The sequence below is a fragment of the Mastigoproctus giganteus genome, chromosome 3 (genome assembly GCF_048544385.1).
Source record: "Mastigoproctus giganteus isolate SK-2022 chromosome 3, ASM4854438v1, whole genome shotgun sequence".
Taxonomy (NCBI): Eukaryota; Metazoa; Arthropoda; class Arachnida; order Uropygi; family Thelyphonidae; genus Mastigoproctus; species Mastigoproctus giganteus.
The window spans coordinates 53,517,483-53,538,363 of NC_143577.1; the positions used below are offsets into that span (position 1 = coordinate 53,517,483).

The 20,881-nt window shown below is 36.1% G+C and overlaps 1 protein-coding gene across 1 annotated transcript in view; it reads left to right on the plus strand.

Annotated features, from left to right (window-relative positions):
- Nucleotides 1-20,881, plus strand: part of mRpL28 (mitochondrial ribosomal protein L28) — a 75,656-nt gene that overhangs the window by 26,657 nt on the left and 28,118 nt on the right. Inside the window, exons 3-5 of the mRNA XM_090370531.1 lie at nt 1,138-1,263; nt 8,217-8,358; nt 17,283-17,426. Of these exons, the coding sequence (XP_090226657.1) occupies nt 1,138-1,263; nt 8,217-8,358; nt 17,283-17,426 (412 nt within the window). The remainder of the gene's footprint in view (nt 1-1,137; nt 1,264-8,216; nt 8,359-17,282; nt 17,427-20,881) is intronic.

Sequence of the window (20,881 nt, forward strand, 5' to 3'; positions counted from 1 at the left end):
AAAATCGACAATTTTTTGTGATTAAATTCATCAATTAAATTAAATCAATTAAATTCATGATTTTAATTGGAATTTTAAGTTTAATTTTGATACGTAAGTAGTTACCACATAATTATATACGTATGTAATGCAGAATATTTTATATGTACAAATATTTGAATATTAAATATTTTGACCGACATTTGTGCATCTTTTCACTACCGTTTATTACTGATTAAGAAATATCTATGGCACCGATCGCAACTCACAAATACATATGTTACCTTATGGGAGTGTGGCGCTTGCTTAGCGCTCTGTTTTTCCGGAACGAATTATCAGTGTTAAGCGGGGGGTAACCTGTATTTTATGTATTAAATCTCAGAAGCTCTTGTTACTTAATCTTAGTTACTGTTTATCATTAAACTTAGTTACTGTTCTTACCGGTTGAACTGAATTTCTTTACTCATCTATCAAATCCGGTATCTCTGGCCTCTTCAATTTCAAGTGAGTTAGGGATGAAGATTTATCCTATTTAATTTATTTTTCATAACCTAAGTGGTTGCTTCAGAAGCTTATAATGATGTCATGTTTGATATTTTGAATTAAACATAGCTGATCTGATGTGGGAGAGAGTAGTTCCCCCATTCTCAGTGAATTCTGTTTTTTTTTTCAGTCTGCACAATGTGCTGATCTGCCAAATACACACACACACGCAACAGGAATATTAAAAAAATAAATCATATCACCAAAAATATTATAAGAACTATATCTGGATATCCGATATACCATAATTCATAACAACAAGTAACAAGTAGTTAAGTTTTTATAAAAACTTAAACATTCTGCAACTGCTATGCTTCACAGGAACAGGAAGCATAAGTGAAGATATGGGTAGACTATTCAGATAATGGCTTTGTCCACACTTACATTGCTTCTGATCTTCCTTATTGTTATTAAATTTTTCTAAGAAATATATTTTTTTCATTTCCATGCAATTAATATTTGGTTATGCAAATTTCAGTTTACGTAGCCTAGAAAAGGATGGAACATGACCATCCTTTTGATATTTTGTTTTTGTAATTTTTTTTTTTCTCAATGTGTTTTAAATAGTATGTAGAAAAGTTAACTAAAATTGTTTTTTTTTTTTATATAATTTAGGAAAAGAACAGTTAATGTTCCTATTCCTTTAATATATCCTAAACAAGCTGATGAAGGCATTTGGGGAGGAGAAGGTATTGTTAAAGGTTACTATAAAAAGCCAAAGAAAAGATATGTAAAGTGCAGGTAAGGAAACATTTAATTTCCAGACTTATTTATAACCATAAAGGGAGGAGGGGTTATGCTTTTAGTTAAGAAACACATAAAATCTAAGGAAGTGAAGCCAGTCGACATCGCAGTGTAGAGTCAGTTTGGTGTGACATAAGTATTGGGAAATCAAAATTTAGAGTAGGAGTGTGCTGTAGGCCTAATGACTCTGATGAGTATAATAAGAAACTCTACAGGGAAATAGAGTGGGCCAGTAAATCAGAGAGTCTTATAATGGGGGATTTTAATTTCCCAGATATTGACTGGAATTTGTGGGTTGGTCACTTACACACTAGCAAGGCTTTTGTGGATTTATTGGATGATTGTTTTCTAAATTAGTATGTTAGGGAGGCAACTAGAGGGAGTAATACTCTTGATTTGATTATCAGTAGTGATTCTTCATGCATTAAGAATCTGCAGATAGAGGAACCACTAGGTGGCAGTGATCACAGTGTGCTGAAGTGGGATTTACTCAAAGAGGTAACTACCATTAGGGGTAAAGGGAAGGGTTATTGCTTTCGTAAAGGCGATTACTATGGTCTGAGACAGTATTTAAATTCTATACAGTGGGACCAACTGATGATGTTACCAACAGCAAATTCAAAATGGGAAGCATTCAAAGAACTTATCTTGGAAGCTACTAGGCTTTACATACCAACTTAGAAATATTGTTCAAGGTTTAGGTCTAAATGGATGTCAGATGAACTAATGAGACATATGGCAGAGAAGAAAAATGCATGGGATACATATAAATTAGCACGTGACACAGAAGCCTATGATAGATATAAGTTGATCTGTAACCAAGTTACAAAGGAGGTTAGGCAGGCGAAGGCAGATTATGAGAAATCTTTGGCAAGGGATGCAAAGAAAAACAGCAAAGAGTTCTTTACTTATGTAAACTCTAGAAGGAAGGGGATGAATCAGATTGGTACACTTGATATCGATGGTTCAACTGTTGATGATCCTGCTCAGGTAGCTAACAAACTAAATGAATATTTTGCATCGACATTCACACATGAGGAGTTATTCAGGAAGGGGAATGCCAGAGGTGAAGTAAATTCTAGCAGTAAGCTAGATAATCTTGTAATAACTGAGAGTAAAGTGGAGGAGAAATTGTTGAAGATAAACACAAGAAAGGCACCTGGAGTGGATGGGATCTATCCAGTTATGTTAAAGGAGGCAGCAAAGGAAGTAAGTAAACGCTTAGCTATAATTATGAGAGCTTCCTTGGACTCAGGGGAGGTACCCATAGACTGGAGATGTGCAAATGTAACCCCAATTCACAAAGGAGGATCAAAGGCTGACATAAGTAATTATAGACCTGTGAGTTTAACCTCTGTTCCAGGAAAATTAATGGAAGCATTGGCTAAAGAAGCACTGCAGAATCATCTAGACAAGACTTCAGTTATAGCTCGGACACAGCATGGTTTTGTTAAGGGAGAGTCTTGCCTGACCAATTTGATTGGATACTGTGATGCAGTCACAAAAGAACTGGATGCAGGGAATAACTTTGATATTATATACTTGGATCTAAGAAAGGCTTTTGATACTGTTGCACATGGAAGACTGCTGCACAAATTGGAGCAGTGTGGCATTGGAGGCAAATTGCTGCTATGGATAAAGGGGTGGTTGAGGGGGAGAAGACAGAGAGTGGTAATCAATGGACACTGCTCATCGGGGACTAATGTTATTAGTGGAGTTCCTCAGGGTTCAGTGTTGGGTACATTATTGTTTTCTGTATTTATAAATAATATTGATAATATTGATTGATTATAAATAATATTGATGATCAAGCTTAATCTCCAAGTTTGCAGACGATACAAAAGTTGGCAGGGTTGTTAAGGACACTACTGACGCTATACTGCTGTAACAGGATCTGGAAAGGTTGAGCAGATGGGCTGAGAGATGGCAAATGAAGTTTAACCTTGACAAATGTAAAGTACTACATATTGGAAACAGTAACCCCAGAGCAACGTATCAATTCTGTGGTACTACACTGACAGTGGTAGAGAATGAAAAGGACCTGGGGTTAATTGTACAGGCAGATATGAAGTTCTCTGAGCAGTGCAGATGGGCTGCAAGAGTAGCTCATGGTGTCTTATCAATTATATACAGGAATTTTTCTAGCAGGGATAAGGAGGTGATTATTCCCTTGTATAAAGGGAATGGTCAGGCCACACCTTCAGTACTGTATACAGGTCTGGAGGCCTCATTTCAAGAAGGATGTAGAGCTGCTGGAACGAGTACAGAGAAGGGCAACAAGGTTAGTGAATTGAACAAACAGTTGCTCTTACGAAGAAAGGGTCAAGTTTTGCAGATTACAGTGTCTGGAGACTAGGCACCGGCGAGGTGATCTGATAGAGGTGTATAAAGCCTTGAATGGTTTGAGCATGCTCAATGCTGATGGGATTCTTCCTCTTGCTCAGAATAATCACCTGAGAGGGCATAAATTCAAATTGAGAAAAGACAGATGTAGGATAGATGTGCGGAAATTTGCCTTTAGCCAATGGGTAGTTGGTTGGTGGAACAGACTTCCATCCCTTGTTTTGGAAGTTGATAGCCTAAATAAATTTAAGGCTCAGCTGGACAGGTATTTTGAACGAACGAAGGGGTGAAGCAGAAGTTTTTTTTTTTCTGGCTGATGCTGCATAAGCTTGCTTTCTTGCATCATATGCCTCTACTAATGCTAATGCTAATAAAAGTTCTGTGCTTTGTTTTATTTATTTTGTTAAGTAAATAAATCCAATAATTAGTGATTTGCTTATATTACTTATCAACAATGTGAAATCACATTTGATTCCAGTCACTTCAGTATTATTTCAGGTTCATTCTTTCTGAACAGAAAGAACACAACCTGTGGAGACTACTGAAAACACCTGTTTTCAGTAGTCTCCACAGTAAGGAACAGAATATTGAAATCCCTGAATTTGTTGATCCATTGTTCACTGTTATATTTAAATATTTTTTTTGTTTTCTTTTACAGAGAATTAAAATTAATTAACAATAGTGACACAAATAAGACAGGTCTTCTTATTATTTGTTAAATTTGATGTTTATTTTTTTTATTATTATTTTTTTTTTGCTTAATCTTTATAGATTGAGAAACGTCCTCCAAAAGATGTTTCTCAATCTATTTAATCCTCCAAATGTCTGTTTGGAGGTTGTTTCCAGTAACTTGCAACAGTCATTATAGTTTTGTTACAATTGTTATTAATTAACAATAAACAGCATCTTGTTTACAAGGCTTGTCATTTATTAACAGCCAGAATTATTTTATTTGTGTCACCCTTACTAATTAATTAATTATGGACAAGCTGGCTAAAATAGTTATTTTTGCAAAACTTAAATAAATGGTAGATTAGTCATTTGTTCGAAAGTAGTGCAAAACCAGGGTAACTCACTGAGAAGTAATTGTTAGCATTTTGATTTTTGATGCATCGCCAATTTAGTGTAGTACCATATTGCACCATTTTGTATTATGTCTGTATGATTGTATGTTGTTGAGTTCCAGGAACCCCAAAAACAGTTCACAGGAGAAAACCCTACTATCTGGCTGAAATCAAGCTGATCATAGCCTCAGTTTATGAGGTCTTTAGAAACTCCTCAGTCTCTGATGTGATTTGAACCCAGACCTTTCAAAATGAGTGAAAAGTGGTGAAGTGAATACTGTACACTATCACAGAGGACATACTGTTAAGTGTTTTTATAATAATTCTTGCTGAAACTTCAGCAAATACATATTATGCTTTGTGGTCTTTGTGACAGCAAAGTTAGTTGTTTCTCAACTATTTAATGTGCTCAAGGAAGGTCAGTGTATGATCAAATATTAGTCCTAAAAAAAGAATTCGTTGCTGTTATGCCATGTATTGGCATTAGTTGGGTGTCCAGTTTCAATTTTGGATCTGGCTGTGGTGGGCTATATAACCATTGCATTAAATAGGCAGTTTAAAACCTGCTGGTTAAAAAAAAAACACACACACAAAAGGGCAATACATTTCTCCTGACTTCATATAATTTTGAAGCCATAGCTTTGTTTAGGTAGTTTAAAAAATAGTGACTCTATACTTTACAGTTTTATGTATTTTTATTTTATTGCATAAAATATATAGATGAAGTACAAAATAAATAAGTGTACAGAAAAACAAAATTCTGTCTACTTAAACGTTTTTGGTATCATTTCTGGTTCCAGAAATGTGTTGAAATGTGCAGGCAGTATGTTACATGGTAACATTCTACCTGTACATGACAAAGTGAATGTTGTCCAAAATGACATTCAAAATACTCTTATAGACTACTGCATAGAAATACATTGGTGTTATATTCCAGCATGTAAGACACCATGTTACATGCTCATGTAGCATTGCCCTCAAGTTTAATTAAACGAAGACATTCAGATAGGATTACAGTATGCACAGAAGTTGAGAAATTATTTTAAAAAATTGGTAACATTTGCATAACTGCCAATTTTTACAAATTGGAAACTAAAAAAAAAAAAAAAAAGAATTAATACAAATCATCTTTCAGCTGGAAGAAACCAGAAGTGCAAAAGAACATTTTAAGCGGAACTGCAATGTGTTTTAGTGTAACTTAACAGGTTGCATTAATTATACAGGGCGTCTCCATAGCCAGGTGGCAAGGAGCAGCAGTGCATAGCACATGCTTCTTGATTAGACCAGGGTTCGAGCCCGTCACCACCAAATATGGAGGATGCGGAAAGGTCAGGGAATGACTACCGCATATTCCCGGAGCAATATGGCCTTAGTTGCTAATGCTCCTAAAAACCAAATAACAAACAAACAATTAATTATACAAGGTAGAATTAAAAAGTTCCAGGACTGAAATTGTTAAAAATATCTGATTAAGAAGAACGTATGTTATTTTTTTTAACTTAGAATGTCGAATTTTTTAATATTTTATGGTAAATAATTTATTGTTTAAAATAAGTAATTTCATATTTTCATTTTTTGAGAGTGTCACAGTTTGACACTCAAAGAGCTAAAATTTTGTATTTTTATTTTTAAAGAATAATTAAGATTAATTAGTAATTGATTGTGCAGAAAGCAAGGGGAAACTACTGTACTATGCTTCCCAAGAATAATCACCATGGCTAGTATTTTATCTTGCCCAAGGTAGAGAAGTACAGCATGGTGATCGCCAACCTCCAATAGGAGATGGCATCAAAAGAAGAAGAATTAATAATTAATTTGAAGAAATAAGCTTCAGAGTGTAGAAATGATTTTTGAATCATATGGTGTGAAAGCTTTTTCAAGAAGTAGGATATCTGAATAATACAAGTGCTTCAAAGATGAATATGTTATTCATCTATGGAGCACTTGTGGGAGATCTTGCATGTCAGCAAATGAACTTGTCAACTGTGTTAGAAGCATTGTCTGATTGTTAGATAAGTATTAAAGTGATACCCTCTCAATTAAAAAATATATGGTAGTTGCCATACTGTCACATCAGATATTTTAAACATGAAATGATCAAGCAACTTCTTTGTTCTTAGGTTTTAACAGCAGGTCACTTAGAAGCAAAAGTTAAACATTGAAAGCAATCGACTGAAATTTTTGATCATGATTCAGAATTTCTAGAAACAGCAGTCACAGGAGGTGAAGCATGTTATTATTTTTATAACCTGCAGAGAAAGCATTATTCCTCCAATAAGAAGTTTTCCTCGTCTTCTAGAATTCGTACTCTAAAAATTCCTACTCTCTCTCTCTCTCTCTCTCTCTCTCTCTCTCTCTGTGTTGCAGCTGGAATTAAGCAACAGTCCAGCTCATGTTCAAATCAACGTCTTGACATGATCGTAACACGGTTCCCACCTCATCTGAACTTGAATGCGCAGAAAAGAAATCTTATAATGTAACTCACTTAAAAGGAATTGCCCAAGTGGTATGCTAAGAAGAAATTGGGTGAGAATGTTCATTTACTTTTGGTTTGGATTCCATACATAAATGTGTAAAAGCTCCTGCTACAGAACAGCCCTAAAATTCCAATGTGAAACTGGCATACTCTGCATGTTCATTCCTAAAGTCAAGCTATAGCTAAATTGTAGTTAGTGTGATACCTGTTTTCATAAAACAAGTTCTTTAATTTAGTGGTATTCAGCTATTTTCCATCATAAAATAAATGATGGACAAATCTCATTTGCAAGACATCTCAACATACTGTAATCTGCTAAACTTAAAAAAAAAAAAAAAAAAAAGGTGTCATATTTAAAGTATTACAAATTTTCATCAACTCATCCCCAAAATTTTTGCATGACACTGGTTGTGATCTGCTATTAATTTGTGCCACATTATTTATTTGTTTTTGGATGTCCTTGCATCATCATCAGAAATCATTCTTTGTTTGACTTTTGAAAGTTGCTCTGATTTTGAGTTCTGCTTGTGGTTTCTATTACAAAATCAAGTTTTAACACATTATAATAATACTCTTTAATAATCCGAAGTTGAGTACATCAGATCAACTATGAGACCCCAGAACAGATTGAAGAACTCTTGGTGGTCAGGATGTCTTGACCACCGAGAGAAGTTGTGCATGTGACTGGTGTAAGTTCAGAAATATGTTGCTGTTTATAAGGATAATTATTGAGGAGTAAAAGTGATTTATGTAGTTATCTTTTAATGGAAATAACGCACAAAGATAATGACTTGTTTAAAGTTATTCTCGTTTAGTTCCTGCCTATGTTTACTAAAAAAAAAACTTGATGCTGTGTACATCAATGCATGCTGTTCTGTTTAACTAGCAGTTTAAAGTTTTTGCCAATGTTATCAATATATGATCTATTTTATGACTCCACACATAAATTTGCTCTGTGCTATTTGTCTATGCTTGTGCCTTTTGCTATATTATAAGCTGTAACTCAGAAATTTACTAGTATATGTATTTTATTTATTGTACAATTTTTTTTTTTTTTTTTTTATTAGGAGTCCCCGTTATTATGTGCCTTGTTTAAAGACCAGTTTGTTGTATAGTGAGATACTTGACAAATATATGAAGCTTACAGTTACTGAAAGAGCACTACGTCTGATTGATGAAAACTTTGGTTTGGATTTTTATATACTTAAGGTAAGTATTCTTTATCTCAATAAAGTAAGTTTAGTTGTATCTTATACTACAGAATGTGTTTGAAAAAATTTTTATATTGGAAAAAATTATAACTTTTGAAAAAATACAGATAAATATTACACTTTTCTCCATTATAAAGATTAATACAAAAAGCTTTTATTTTGAGTTAGTAAACTGAATACTCCTTATGACTTTAGATGTTTAATCAATGCTTACTCTTGTGATAACACATTTAGTAATACTTTTGGTGAAGTGCAGGCAACTGCTTCAATTATTTAGTGTCATAATTTGCTGATTTGCCTTGATTGTTGCCAGACCAGTGAATTGTGACACTATCCTTAGCATTACACCCACAAAACAAAATAAGGCAGTGCTATATAAGGTGAGCATAGTATCCAAGCACTAGTGCCAGGGAGGGGACGAGAGGGGCATGTCGTGAGGGCAAGCTACACATATGGGACTACTACAGTGATATATCTTAATTGTCCCCCCCCCTGACTAGCAGTTTCCCTGAACTCATTTCCAGTGACAGCAAGCATATTAGCAACACCTGCTCAAGCATGCTCCATTTCTACAAAAAAAAAAAAAAAAAAACCCACTCCTTCTACCGACTAAAGTAGACTATGCTGATTAAAATATAAAAAAAATACTCCTATACACCATCTTGCTAATTCTCTCGAATCTTTTGTTAAAACATAAGGCTTTCAGCCTATTCCTTTTTATCATGCCTGGGCAAGGTCTTTAGAGCCCTTAAAAATTGATAACTTGTTATATGATGACTTTTCGCTCCAGGTCTACATATTTTTATTTCAAAAAATTTTAACAATTACCCTTGGAGTCCATTAATAAAACTACATCATTTTGAACTCGAGCAGTCTGCACTTGACAGTTCCCCCAGAATTCTGAACCAGCATCACCTAGTAGTTCATTGAATACTTGAATCCCTGCTCAGTCTCCAGTTTCTTTTTTTGTTCTAAGGTATTGGCTCACTTCCTCGATGTGACTCAGTCTCATCCAATACTGCATTAAGTTTTAATTTCAGTTTTCAACACTCCTTACATCTAGGAAACAGATGGGATTTTCTAAAAGAGTGATCTTGGAATACATGCTACAAGTACAAACAATGAACTCATGACTCATAGGTGAATTGCCTGTAGCCCATTCCATCTGAATTATCCTCTTGAATCAAACTGAAGCACTTCTACCTGCTCTGCACTAATCATTATCGATGTAAAAATTGAAAAATTATTAAAATACATTCAATAGTGTGCTAATTAAATACAATAATTAAATTAAAAATATCCTGCACAGTTTTTATTATAGATTGAACTGATTGAGCCGTACCCTCGAAATGTAAGGAAGATAGGATCTCGCCTTGATGTTCATCATAACCTTAAAATTCATCAGTCATACTGCATGATGGAAGAGATGGGGAAGGGTTGACTGGAACTTAGCTCTGGAGACCAAACATGGGTTCCGCCACTTCAAGCCTCCAATATGCAAAGTGGTGGTATTGCACCGGTTGATGAGAGTCATCTACCACCTAGTATTGCCTCGTAACACAGAGGGGCAGCATTCCTCCATGTGGCGTGGGCTCCACACCTAGACCAATGCTTATGTTGGTTCACACCTGGGTGGTCACCCACAGTGCTTGTGCATGGAGGTTACACCCAGGATTACTAACAGTCCCACCATCGTGAAGGTGCAAGCAGAGGATTTGGCTGTCACAGACTATCCAGACTCCGACGAAATTGGGTCCACTTCACTTGAATGTCACCCAAATATCAGTTCCATCAGCATTTTAGAGACTCCCAGGTAGCAAGTACAGCTTGTCTGGCATATCTGAGAGAATGTTTGTGACAACCTCAAGGACCATATGTTGGACTCATTGTTGTTCTCTATATTTATCAATGATATGGATGAAAGCATATCAGGCTTATTGCTGTGCTTGAAGATTAAATGTGCAAGGCATAATATGATATGGGTTTAAATTAACTATATAATATTGGTGTAGATGCATATAATATAATATTATAATACATTCAAACAATAATATAATATATTATTGTATATATGTATAATATATATACATACAATAATATAATACAAGAATATATATAATATTCTTGCTGTGTGTACCTTATCAAAAATTTCATCATTTCATATGTGGCCCCACCCCACCTTTTCTCTACTTCTGAGTACATCATAATTAGTCAAACTAATAGGACAAACTTATCTGTGAAAAGGTCTAAACCTCCCAAACATTCCTCTTTCATTTCACAAATATACTGGACTCAGTTCCAATCCCAATAATGTTGATTTCCACTTAGTCTGCCAAGTTCCACTTTTTTCAGACAGAATCTCAGTTATCAGTTGATTCAACCACTGCTTGTCTCAGTTGTCTCAATTATTTGCTATATAATTTCTTTTGCTTCAGTGGTGGTACTTATGCATATGTCTGCTCTTATATTTCCTGTCAGAGACTTAGTAATTTAGAACCTTCTTTTTGATCTTCTCTGGCATAAATTTCTCTGCTCCATTCTGTCAGATTCTTGTTGCCTCTTTTGATCTCCCACATCCACTAATCACTTGGGACTCTGTTGACTTCCTTTCTTTGAAGCTTGACTTTCCTAACAGTGAGGTAATTTTTCTTGGGGATTTTAGTATTCTCAACTCCAGCTGGCTTCAGCTTTCTAGTCACATGTCCCCAGCTAGTTGAGATGCTGTGGCTTTTGCAAGTGCTAATGACCTCACATTATTCATTTACCTACCAGAATACCAGACAATCTTAACCACAGGACCAACATTTTTGATCTTTTTTTGCACAAGCAACCCTTCCAAGTACACAGTAGAGGTGAATGGTAATCTAGGTACCTCATTTGACAACTTGGTGATGGTCACTTCTCCAATGGAGCCTTTCTCTCAAAGCCATTCTCAGCTTTGTATTGTTTGGTATTTCAAGAATGCAAAATGGGATTTCTTTTCTTCTTTTCTGTGGTTGGATTACCGTTAAATCTTCTGATGTCAATTTTTGCTCAGATCATGTCAGTGAAATTACTCTTGTAGGGATGGAATCCTTTATTCCACACTCCACCTTAAAATCTTATCCTTTATCTAAACCTTGGTTTCCCAGTAAATGTGCTAAGGCTTATCAAGATAAGAATGTTTATACCATAATTGGCTTGCATCCAAATCTCCAGGTTCATTTGCTGCCTACACCAAAGCTTGCAACAATTGTAAAGCAGTTATTAATCAGTCCATACTAGATTTCAAACAGGCTAAGAGTAGAAAACTTGCATCTTGTACAAACAGTATTGAGCATTCTGGTCTCTTGCCAATGCTATTGGCCACAACTTTTGCCCACTTGAACTCCCACCTCTGTTAAAACCTGATGGTTCTATTTCCACCTCAGCTGAAGATAAAGCACAGATAAAGCAGACTTGCTAGCATCTTTTTTTTCCCTAATTTTTGTATTGGTGACCTTGGTAAACTGCCTCCCATCATTTCTAGTCTTCATTTATACTTGACGCAATGCCTTCTGTGGTCTTCATTTACCTACCAAAATACCAGACAATCTTAACCACACATCCAACAGTCTTGATCTTTTTCTCACAAACACCTCTTCCAAGTATACTCCCAGTATACTCAACTCGATGCTTCCTCTACTCTTCCATTGAAAGGATGTCAGATAATTTTGAACAGTCATGATCCCAAGAAAGCTCCAAGTCCTGATGGTATATCTCTACTTGTTCTCAAAACCTGTGCTCCTGATTTTACTCCTGTTATGTGTTGCCTTTTTATGCTTCCTTGTTCTACTGGTGTTTTTCCTTCTGTTTGGAAATTCGCTCATATCCAGTCACTTTGCAAAAAGGGTGAGAAATTTCTCTAATTCAGTTATAGTCCCATTGCACTCACTTCTACTCTAAATAAATTAAAAAATTCTAAATTAATGGAGAAATCTGTTAACTGCCAAATCCTAAAACTCTTGAAACCTTTCATTTGAATAATTTCTAATGTGGGTTCCATCAGTGTAGGTCCACTAGTGATATACTGGCATATGCTACCCATCTATGGACAATACTCAGGCTTCTAGACGCCAATCAAAAGAGGGCAGTTAGGTAAGTTAATAACCCGTCTCTTAGAAAGTTTCTCCACTTGTGTCTCATATGTTCTGTTTCTGCTGTATGCATTTTCCATACTGTCTTACTGCATGAAATGTGACCTTGAATTCAGGTGTGCATGACCAAGTTGGCATGGTTGATTTGCTGAAAAATAGTGATTATTTAAATGTGCAAATATATTTTAAATGCTGTTCAAAACTGTACTTATATACAGGGTGATTTAGTAGGAATAGTAAATATTTTAGGAGGTTATAGTATCGATTATTCTGAGTAAAAAAGTTCATATAAACGTATGACCCATATCCAATTCTCAATGGATATGGAGATACAGCTGTTTGAAACTGACTTGCACAAAGCCATTATGAGAAGTATTAAAGAACGATAAATGACATTGTTTGTATTTATTGACTTTCTGAATGATACAAAACACAAATAATTGACAAATATTTTACAGTGCACAATAAATGTTCAAAAATCCCACCACCAAGCTCAATGCACTTTGCAACTCTTGTGGTAATATGACATGTTGTTCTTCTGAGGTTGTCTTGGCATTCCTTTATGAGGACAGCAGTATCCAAAATGCGAGTGAGCAGTTTGCCTCTTTTATTCACCTTTTCTTTGTATACTGCACTTTTCATCCATCCCCACAAAAAAAAAAATCTAACAGAGTGAGGTCTGGAGACCTTGGTGGCCAATGAATGGGACTGATCCATCGTTCAGGGAAAGTTTGTTTAGGCATTAGCATTAGTAGAGGCATTCAGTGCAAGAAAGCAAGCTTATGCAGCATCAGCCCAAAAAAAAAAACCTCCCGTTTCACCCCCCCCCATTTGTTCCAAATGCCTGTCCAGTTCAGCCTTAAGTTTATTTAGGCTATCAACTTCCACAACAAAAGATGGAAGTCTGTTCCACCAATCAACTACCTGCTGGCTAAAGGCAAATTTCTGCACATCTATTCTATAACTGTCTTTCCTCAATTTGAATCTGTGCCCCCTCAGGTTCTTAATCTGAGCAAGGGGAAGAATCCCATCAGCATTCAGCTTACTCAACGCATACAAAGCCTTATACACCTCAATCAGATCACCTCGCAGGTGCCTACTTTCCAGGTGCTGCAATCTGCAGAACTTAAGCCTTTCTTGGTAAGAGTTCCCCTCACCAATCTTGTTGCCCTTCTTTGTACTTGTTCTAGCAACTCTACATCCTTTCTAAAATGAGGTCTCAGACCTGAACACAGTACTCTAGGTGTAGCCTTACCATTGCCTTGTATAACAGGATAATCACCTCTCTGTCCCTGATAGCAAAATTCCTATATATCATTGACAAGACTCCATGACCTGCCCTGGCAGCCCCTCTGCACTGCTCAGCGAACTTCATATTTGACTGCACAATTACCCCCAGGTCTTTTTCACTTTTCCACTTCTCTGAGTGTAGTACCATACAGTTGGTATGTTTCTCTTCGGTTATTGCTACCCATATGCAGTACTTTTCATTTGTCAATGTTAAACTTCAGTTGCCACTTTTCAGCGCATTTTCCCAACTTATCTAGATCCAGTTGGTGTAGCATACTGTCTTTACTGTCATTAACAACCCTGCCAACCTTTGTATCCTCTGAAAACTTGGACATTAAACCGGATATACCTTCATCAATATCATTGATAAATATACAAAACAACAATGGGCCCAACACCGAACCCTGGGGAACTCCACTAATAACATTTGTCCATGAAGAGCAGTCCATTGATTACCACTCTCTGTCATCTCCCACTCAACCATCCCTTTTCCATTGTAGCAACTTACCCTTAATGCCATACCTCTCCAACAGTATAAAAAGCTTTCCTGAAATCCAAGTATATGATATCAAAATTATTTTTGGCATTCAGTTCCTTTCTGACCACATCATAGTGTCCAATTAAATTGGTCAGATAAAACCTCCCTTTAACAAACCCATGTTGTCTTAACTATTACTGCAGTCTTGTCTAGATGATCCTGCAATGCTTCTTTAACCAGTGATTCCATTATTTTCCCTGGAACATAAGTTAAACTGACAGGTCTATAGTTACCTGTGTCACCTTTTGAACCCCCTTTGTGAATTAGTGGTACATTTGCACACCTCCAGTCCATGGGGACCTCCCCTGAGTCCAAGGAAGCTCTCATAATTATGGCTAACGGTTTGCTTACTTCCTTTGCTGCCTCCTTTAATATAATTGGATAGATCCCATCCACCCCAGTATTGTATCACTAGACGGATATAATGTGCGCAAGCATGCTGAAAGTACATACCAATCCTTGTAGCTAAGAGAACATCTTCCATTAGTAGTGGAAGTTAATTTGTCAGAAATTCTAGGTAAATGGCTCTATAAGATGATTTTGTAACACAACAGGCCCAATCAACTGATTATCGATGATACTGCACCACACGTTTTTAGAGAAACGATGTTGAAAATTTGTTTCTACAGTCGCAGGTGGATTTTCGTCTGACCACCTATGAGAGTTACGGGTGTTAATACCATCACAGGTGAAAGTAGCTTCATCACTGAACAGTATTAATTGAATTAATCGGCGATTAGCATTTACCGACCGACAAAATTCCAATCGCTGGGTGTCGTCTCCTAGTCGAAGGTGTTGCACCCGCTATATGTGAAATGGATACAAGCCGTGCTCACGTAGTGTTTGCCATACTCTTGTCTGTGGAACACCGATACACGTAGAAATTCTTCGTATGCTAATAGGATTATGTTCTACCAACTGAAGAATGTGTTCTATTTCATCCACATTTTGCTCATTTGCACGTTCAGAAGAAATATGAGCACTGGAAACTACAAGTCTCATGCAGTTTGGTGTAAACACTAGTAAATGCTCTTGAATCCAGTATTCTGCAGTTAGGAATCAAATTTATGTTTTATTTTGATTGCCAAATCTAAAAGTTCAACTTTTCTAATATCTTCACTGAAGGCTCTCCCAAAATATTAGCCAATCCATTATTTCCTCTTTTTTTTTTTTTTTTTTTATGATGAGTTAGGAAATTTTTTAACTGTATGGAATGATAGGATGTGTTGTGTATAATTGTGACAGCTTTTTCAGGTGAATTGGGTAATAGTTTGTCTGCTTTTCAAAAATTGACTAAATCATCTGACTGATATTTCCCTGTTCTTGTGGTTGCTTTGTACACTAAATTTGAATTAGGAATAAATCCCATTTCTCCACCTGTACATAAAACAGTGTCATTATGAAGCATTTTTTGACTGATAGATGCTGAAAACATTTTGACTTTATCACCATTTAATAAATGCCAAATTGCTATCAATCCAAGTTTCATCAATATAAACAAGTAGGCTTACTTTCTGTTCCAAGTCGCATTATTTTATTGCCAATATCTTGTCCTTTTATGCATACTTTTTTTCCCATTAAACACTTTTTTTTGCTTTGAGATTTTTCCAAGAAAATCCAATTTCATGAAGAATTTTTCAGAGAGATTCTCTTTTAAAACGGCGCCTCCGTAGCCAGGTGGGAAGGAGCAGCAGTACGCAGCACACGCTTCTTGATTAGACCGGGGCTCGAGCCCCGGTCTAATCAAGACCAAATACGCGGTTCGAGCCCGTCACCACCAAATACGAAGGATGCGGAAAGGTCAAGGAATGACCACCGCATATCCCGGAGCAATATGGCCTTAGTTGCTAATGCTCCTAAAAAAAAACCAACTAATAAACTCTTTTAAAACAAAAATTCATTTTCTGTTTCGGTACTGAAATTAATTTAGGTATTATTGGAACTCTTTTCTCATTTATGTAAAAGTCTTGGACAATTCTCCTTGTAACTTCTTGATCGAATTTGTCCACAGAAGATATGCTATGGCTGGTTTTAGTTCATTTTTCAGAGATTTAAAACTGCAATTCTTGCTGTCTTTTCCTTCACTGCTAATTTTTTTAATAATTTTTTTCTGAAAATCCTATGGCAACACTTGCATTTTTGTTTAATTGGCTGGCTTGGAACTGCATTTAGGGCTTCCTCATCAAAATAATTAATGACATTAAAAATAATGTTTTTACCCTGGCTATGTAAACTTTTCCCTTTTACATTCTATCGTGTAGATTGTATTATTTCCATTCATTCTTTGCTAACAAAAATCATAAACTTGGATGAACTATTCAACTATGCAGTTTTTGTGACAAATGCTGACAGTGTTTACCAATTTCTCATCCAAGTTGTAGTATGGCACTACCTATACTGCAATGGAATTGTCCTGGCATTTTTCCAGGCATGATCACATTTTATGGTTGGACAGTAGATATCTCCCTGGACACTGTTCTTCTGAATTGACTCTGTGATGCTATGATTTTCCCCCTCTCTTCCAAACCAGTCCAAACCTGTGCTGCAACCAGTCAACATCCATTTATTGTCCTGCTTCAAATTCCTGAAAATTACAATCTACAGAAATTTAAGTTTAATTAATGTCAATGAATATCTTTTTTCATCTTATCAGCCCTCATTTTTGTTTAATTGGCCGGCTTGGAACTGCATGTACTGTATTAAGCACTGTATTAATCCATGTACTGTATTAAGCACTATAGGCTCTAATTCTTTGGTGTTTGGGAGTTTCATAAAAAAATGAAAGAAAAAATTAAGTATTTATATCCTATTGATGTTGTGATAACTTAGGAAAGAACTAATTTAAACATGTGTAGATTAAAGATACATTTGATTCCTTAACATTTTTGCAGCTTTTTTTAAAAATTAAAATGTCTTTCCCCAAGATTATCTTAGAAGATAATTATTTTTCTCTTTCTGTTATCTTTTACTAATATTTAGACTCCAGTACAGGATTTGAAATCACAATTAGCCCTTGATCTACGACGCCAGATGCTTCTTACTTTGGTGAGAAGAGAAATGTATGTTGATAATCCTGAAAGACAGGAAAAAATATATCAGAAATACAAGCAGTTTATTATTCCAGTAAGGAAAAAATTTTAGTAATTTTTGTTTGTCTCTAAAATACAAATTTTATAATGACTTGTATTGAATTACTGCTAAAGTAGTAAAAGCTTTAAAAATCAAGATACACTCATCCATAATCTTTTCATTTATAGAGAAAGTGCTAGGATGTTATTTCATTCATAAGTTCACTCTGGCAGTATCACAGTTTTACCACTTGTCATCACATATTTGAAAATGACAGAAATTTCTAAAGGCCTCTTCTTTCAGGGCTAGTTAGCTGGCCTCAGAAGAAAGATAAGTGAAGTTTCCCCTCTGTGATTTATTCCAGGTTTTTCAGCCTGGAATAGCAGTGATATATGGATTGCAAGATTCAGTCCATATGCTGCCTTGAAAAATACACAGCCCATTGTATGGTATGCAAATCAGACAGTGAACACACATTTGTACTGACAGTAATATACAGATTGGTCACTTTATTAAGTACACCTATCCTCTTCACGAAATGGAGTGCACCTTCGGTTTCAGCATCACGTGTTTGTACCATGCAGTATAAACGAGGTGGGCAGATTAATGTGAGAATGGGAAAGATGAAAGATTTAAGTGACTTTGAATGAGGTATGATAGTAGGCCAGATGCACAAATATGAATATCAGAAATTGCAACTCTGCTAAAGTTTTCATATACGGCTGTATTTCGGGTATATTGAGATCGGTTCAATAACCAAATAGCATCCAGCCAACAGTGATCCTGTGGTTTGAAACAGCTGATTGGTGTGCGTGGCCAATGGAGGCTGAAAAGATGTAATCTATGCATATATACATATATATCATATATAGAGAGCATATATATCAAAAGATATATATGCTCTGAAGTTGTGCTAGAAAGGCATGATGAATCACTAGGCAGTGATCCTGGGGTACATAGACACAAGCATGCATGTTAAAAGATTCATTCCAAATGCTCCCATGAAAAATACACAGCCCATTGTTGATTGGTTCATCTACTGCAGTAAGACAATTACAAGGAAGTTGCAAACTTTTCTGATCATGGTCACCATATAAATGCTGATTTACTTATTTATTCATTTTATAATAGCTGGAGCCAAAGGTCACTTCTCATTTAGTTTTGGAGTCACCTTCAGTCATTCAAAGAGGAACTGGACAGGCATTTAGAGGGAATGGTGTGTTTTTTTTTTTTTTGTCTGATGCTGCATAAGCTCATACACTTGCTTTCTTGCATCATATGCCACTACTACTACTATTCACTGGACAATTCTCTCATCAGCCAACTTTGTATTAGTCCTATATTTATCCTGTTCAGTTCAACAACTTTGCTGTCATTATTACTGCAAAAAAGAGAACACACTGCAGAGACTAGGATAGGCACCTCTGTAGCCTGGTGGGCAGCAGCAGCAGTGCGTAGCACATGCTTCTTGATTAGACCGGGGTTCGAGCCCATGACCACTGAATACAGAGGATGTGGAAAGACCACCGGGGAATGACCACCGCATATCCCTGGAGCAATATGGCCCTAGTTGCTAATGCTCCTAAAAACCAAATAACAAACAAGAGACTAGGATTGTGCCCATTTTCTTCCTTTTTGTTGGGCAATGAACACTAATCCGTAGTTTGCACTTTTACAGTCCATGTCAGCTTTTGGGAGCATAGTGAAGTAAGTCCTGGTTTCTGCAGACTAGTATGTCTATATGCATTGAACTGGATGTTGAGGTATTTGCCTAGCTACTCTACTCCGCTAACCTGTCAGTGATGTCTGTACACAGGATTAGAGAGATCAGAGTGCTTCCAGATTTAGATGGGATGTATGGGGGGGGAATCTGAATACTGCATGTTCCCTGTGCTTTGTTACTAGGTTGACAAGGTTACACTGATTGGTGAATCTAGTTGAGTACTCAAAGTGTGTGTGTGTGTGCGCGCGCGTGTGAACCTTTCCACAACCCGTGGTAGTACTGTGTCAGTAAAGTTGAAGGGGATGAATAGACATCTTCAGCTCTCACCTTAGCACCCTTGTGGCTAAAGTGGGCAGAATTTTTATGGACTTTTTTTTTTCACACTGTAGCTGAGTTATCTAGTCTCACACATGGGCTGCATGGTCTCCTCCCCCCAGAAACTATGCTGATGACCTTGTTTTTATAGTGTATGGCCATGCCAGAAAACTACTTGAATACTATGCTTCTAATGCATTGATAGTTTTAAAGAAATGTTCTCATACCCACAATCTGGTTATTTCGCAAAGCAAAACTGTTTCGGTGTTGCTTAAGGGTAAAACTTAGTCTTATGTGCCCTATTCTTATTCATCTAGTGATCATGTCTCTTTAAGATATGTTTGCCAGGTTAAATACCTCAGGTTGTTCCTAGAAGTGAGATAACTTTTTTACAAAACACACTATGTTGAGAATAAAATAAAACCTTGTATGCCAAGCTCAAACGCATTATTAGACATGAATGGGACATAAAGGAGCAAAGTTTAAATATGCTGTATGAATGTTTATTTATCCCTATTATAAGTTGTTTCTGGAGCTTGGCATACAAGGGTGACTAAAGTGGTAATTTAAAATCATTTATCAGTGCAGAGATTTGCTCTTCTCAGCATAACTAGCACATGTAGAACAGCTTCTACCAGTGCTCTACAGGTTTTGGCCAGCAAGATACCAGCTGACTTGCTTGCTATTTGAGCAAGCCTTGCATATCTTGCTAATCAAATTGCTTCGGCATCTCTCACTAATCAAATTGCTTTGGCAACTCTCACCCAAATTGTCTTTGGAGTCAAGTCATGTTCAGCTGGTGGGATCAGTTGTGATGACTTGATTTGCATATGACAGGAATGCTCACACAATTCTGATAAGGGAAGAGAGACATGTTCATTCCAGCCTTTAGTGACATCAGTCAATTATAATGGATGCTGTATTATAACTATTACATGGATCTTAGAGCGAGACTGGAGAGAGAGAGAGAGAGAGAGAGAGAGAGACTTCACCTCTAACAATTGAGAGCTTAAATATACTGTTTACTGATAAAAAGTCTTATGTGTTTTAATGATTTTGTAGAAAGTCTTTCAAAGGAGAGCATTAATTATTAGATAATAATGCACCTGCCACCTTGCAACAGAGTTGATAACTTCATTTATTCAATATCTATCCTTTTCTGAGGAACAAGTGCTTTCTCCTTCTGCTGTGAGACAATTTTATTAATTGTTTGATAATGATATTACATTTTACCAGTTATAATTAAATTTATTTATTTATTTTTAACAAACTATTGTACAGTAAGATAGTAACAGTATCCTGCAACTTCACATCCACTTTCATAATTGAAATGTGATGGATTCTTTTGAAGAAATTATCAAAGATACTCATTACTGTATCAGTGAATGGGCAGTGATAAGTGGCTATGTTGGAAATGTCATTCCAGGGACTTGAGACAGAGAAGTTGATGTACCAGATATTCACCAAAAAG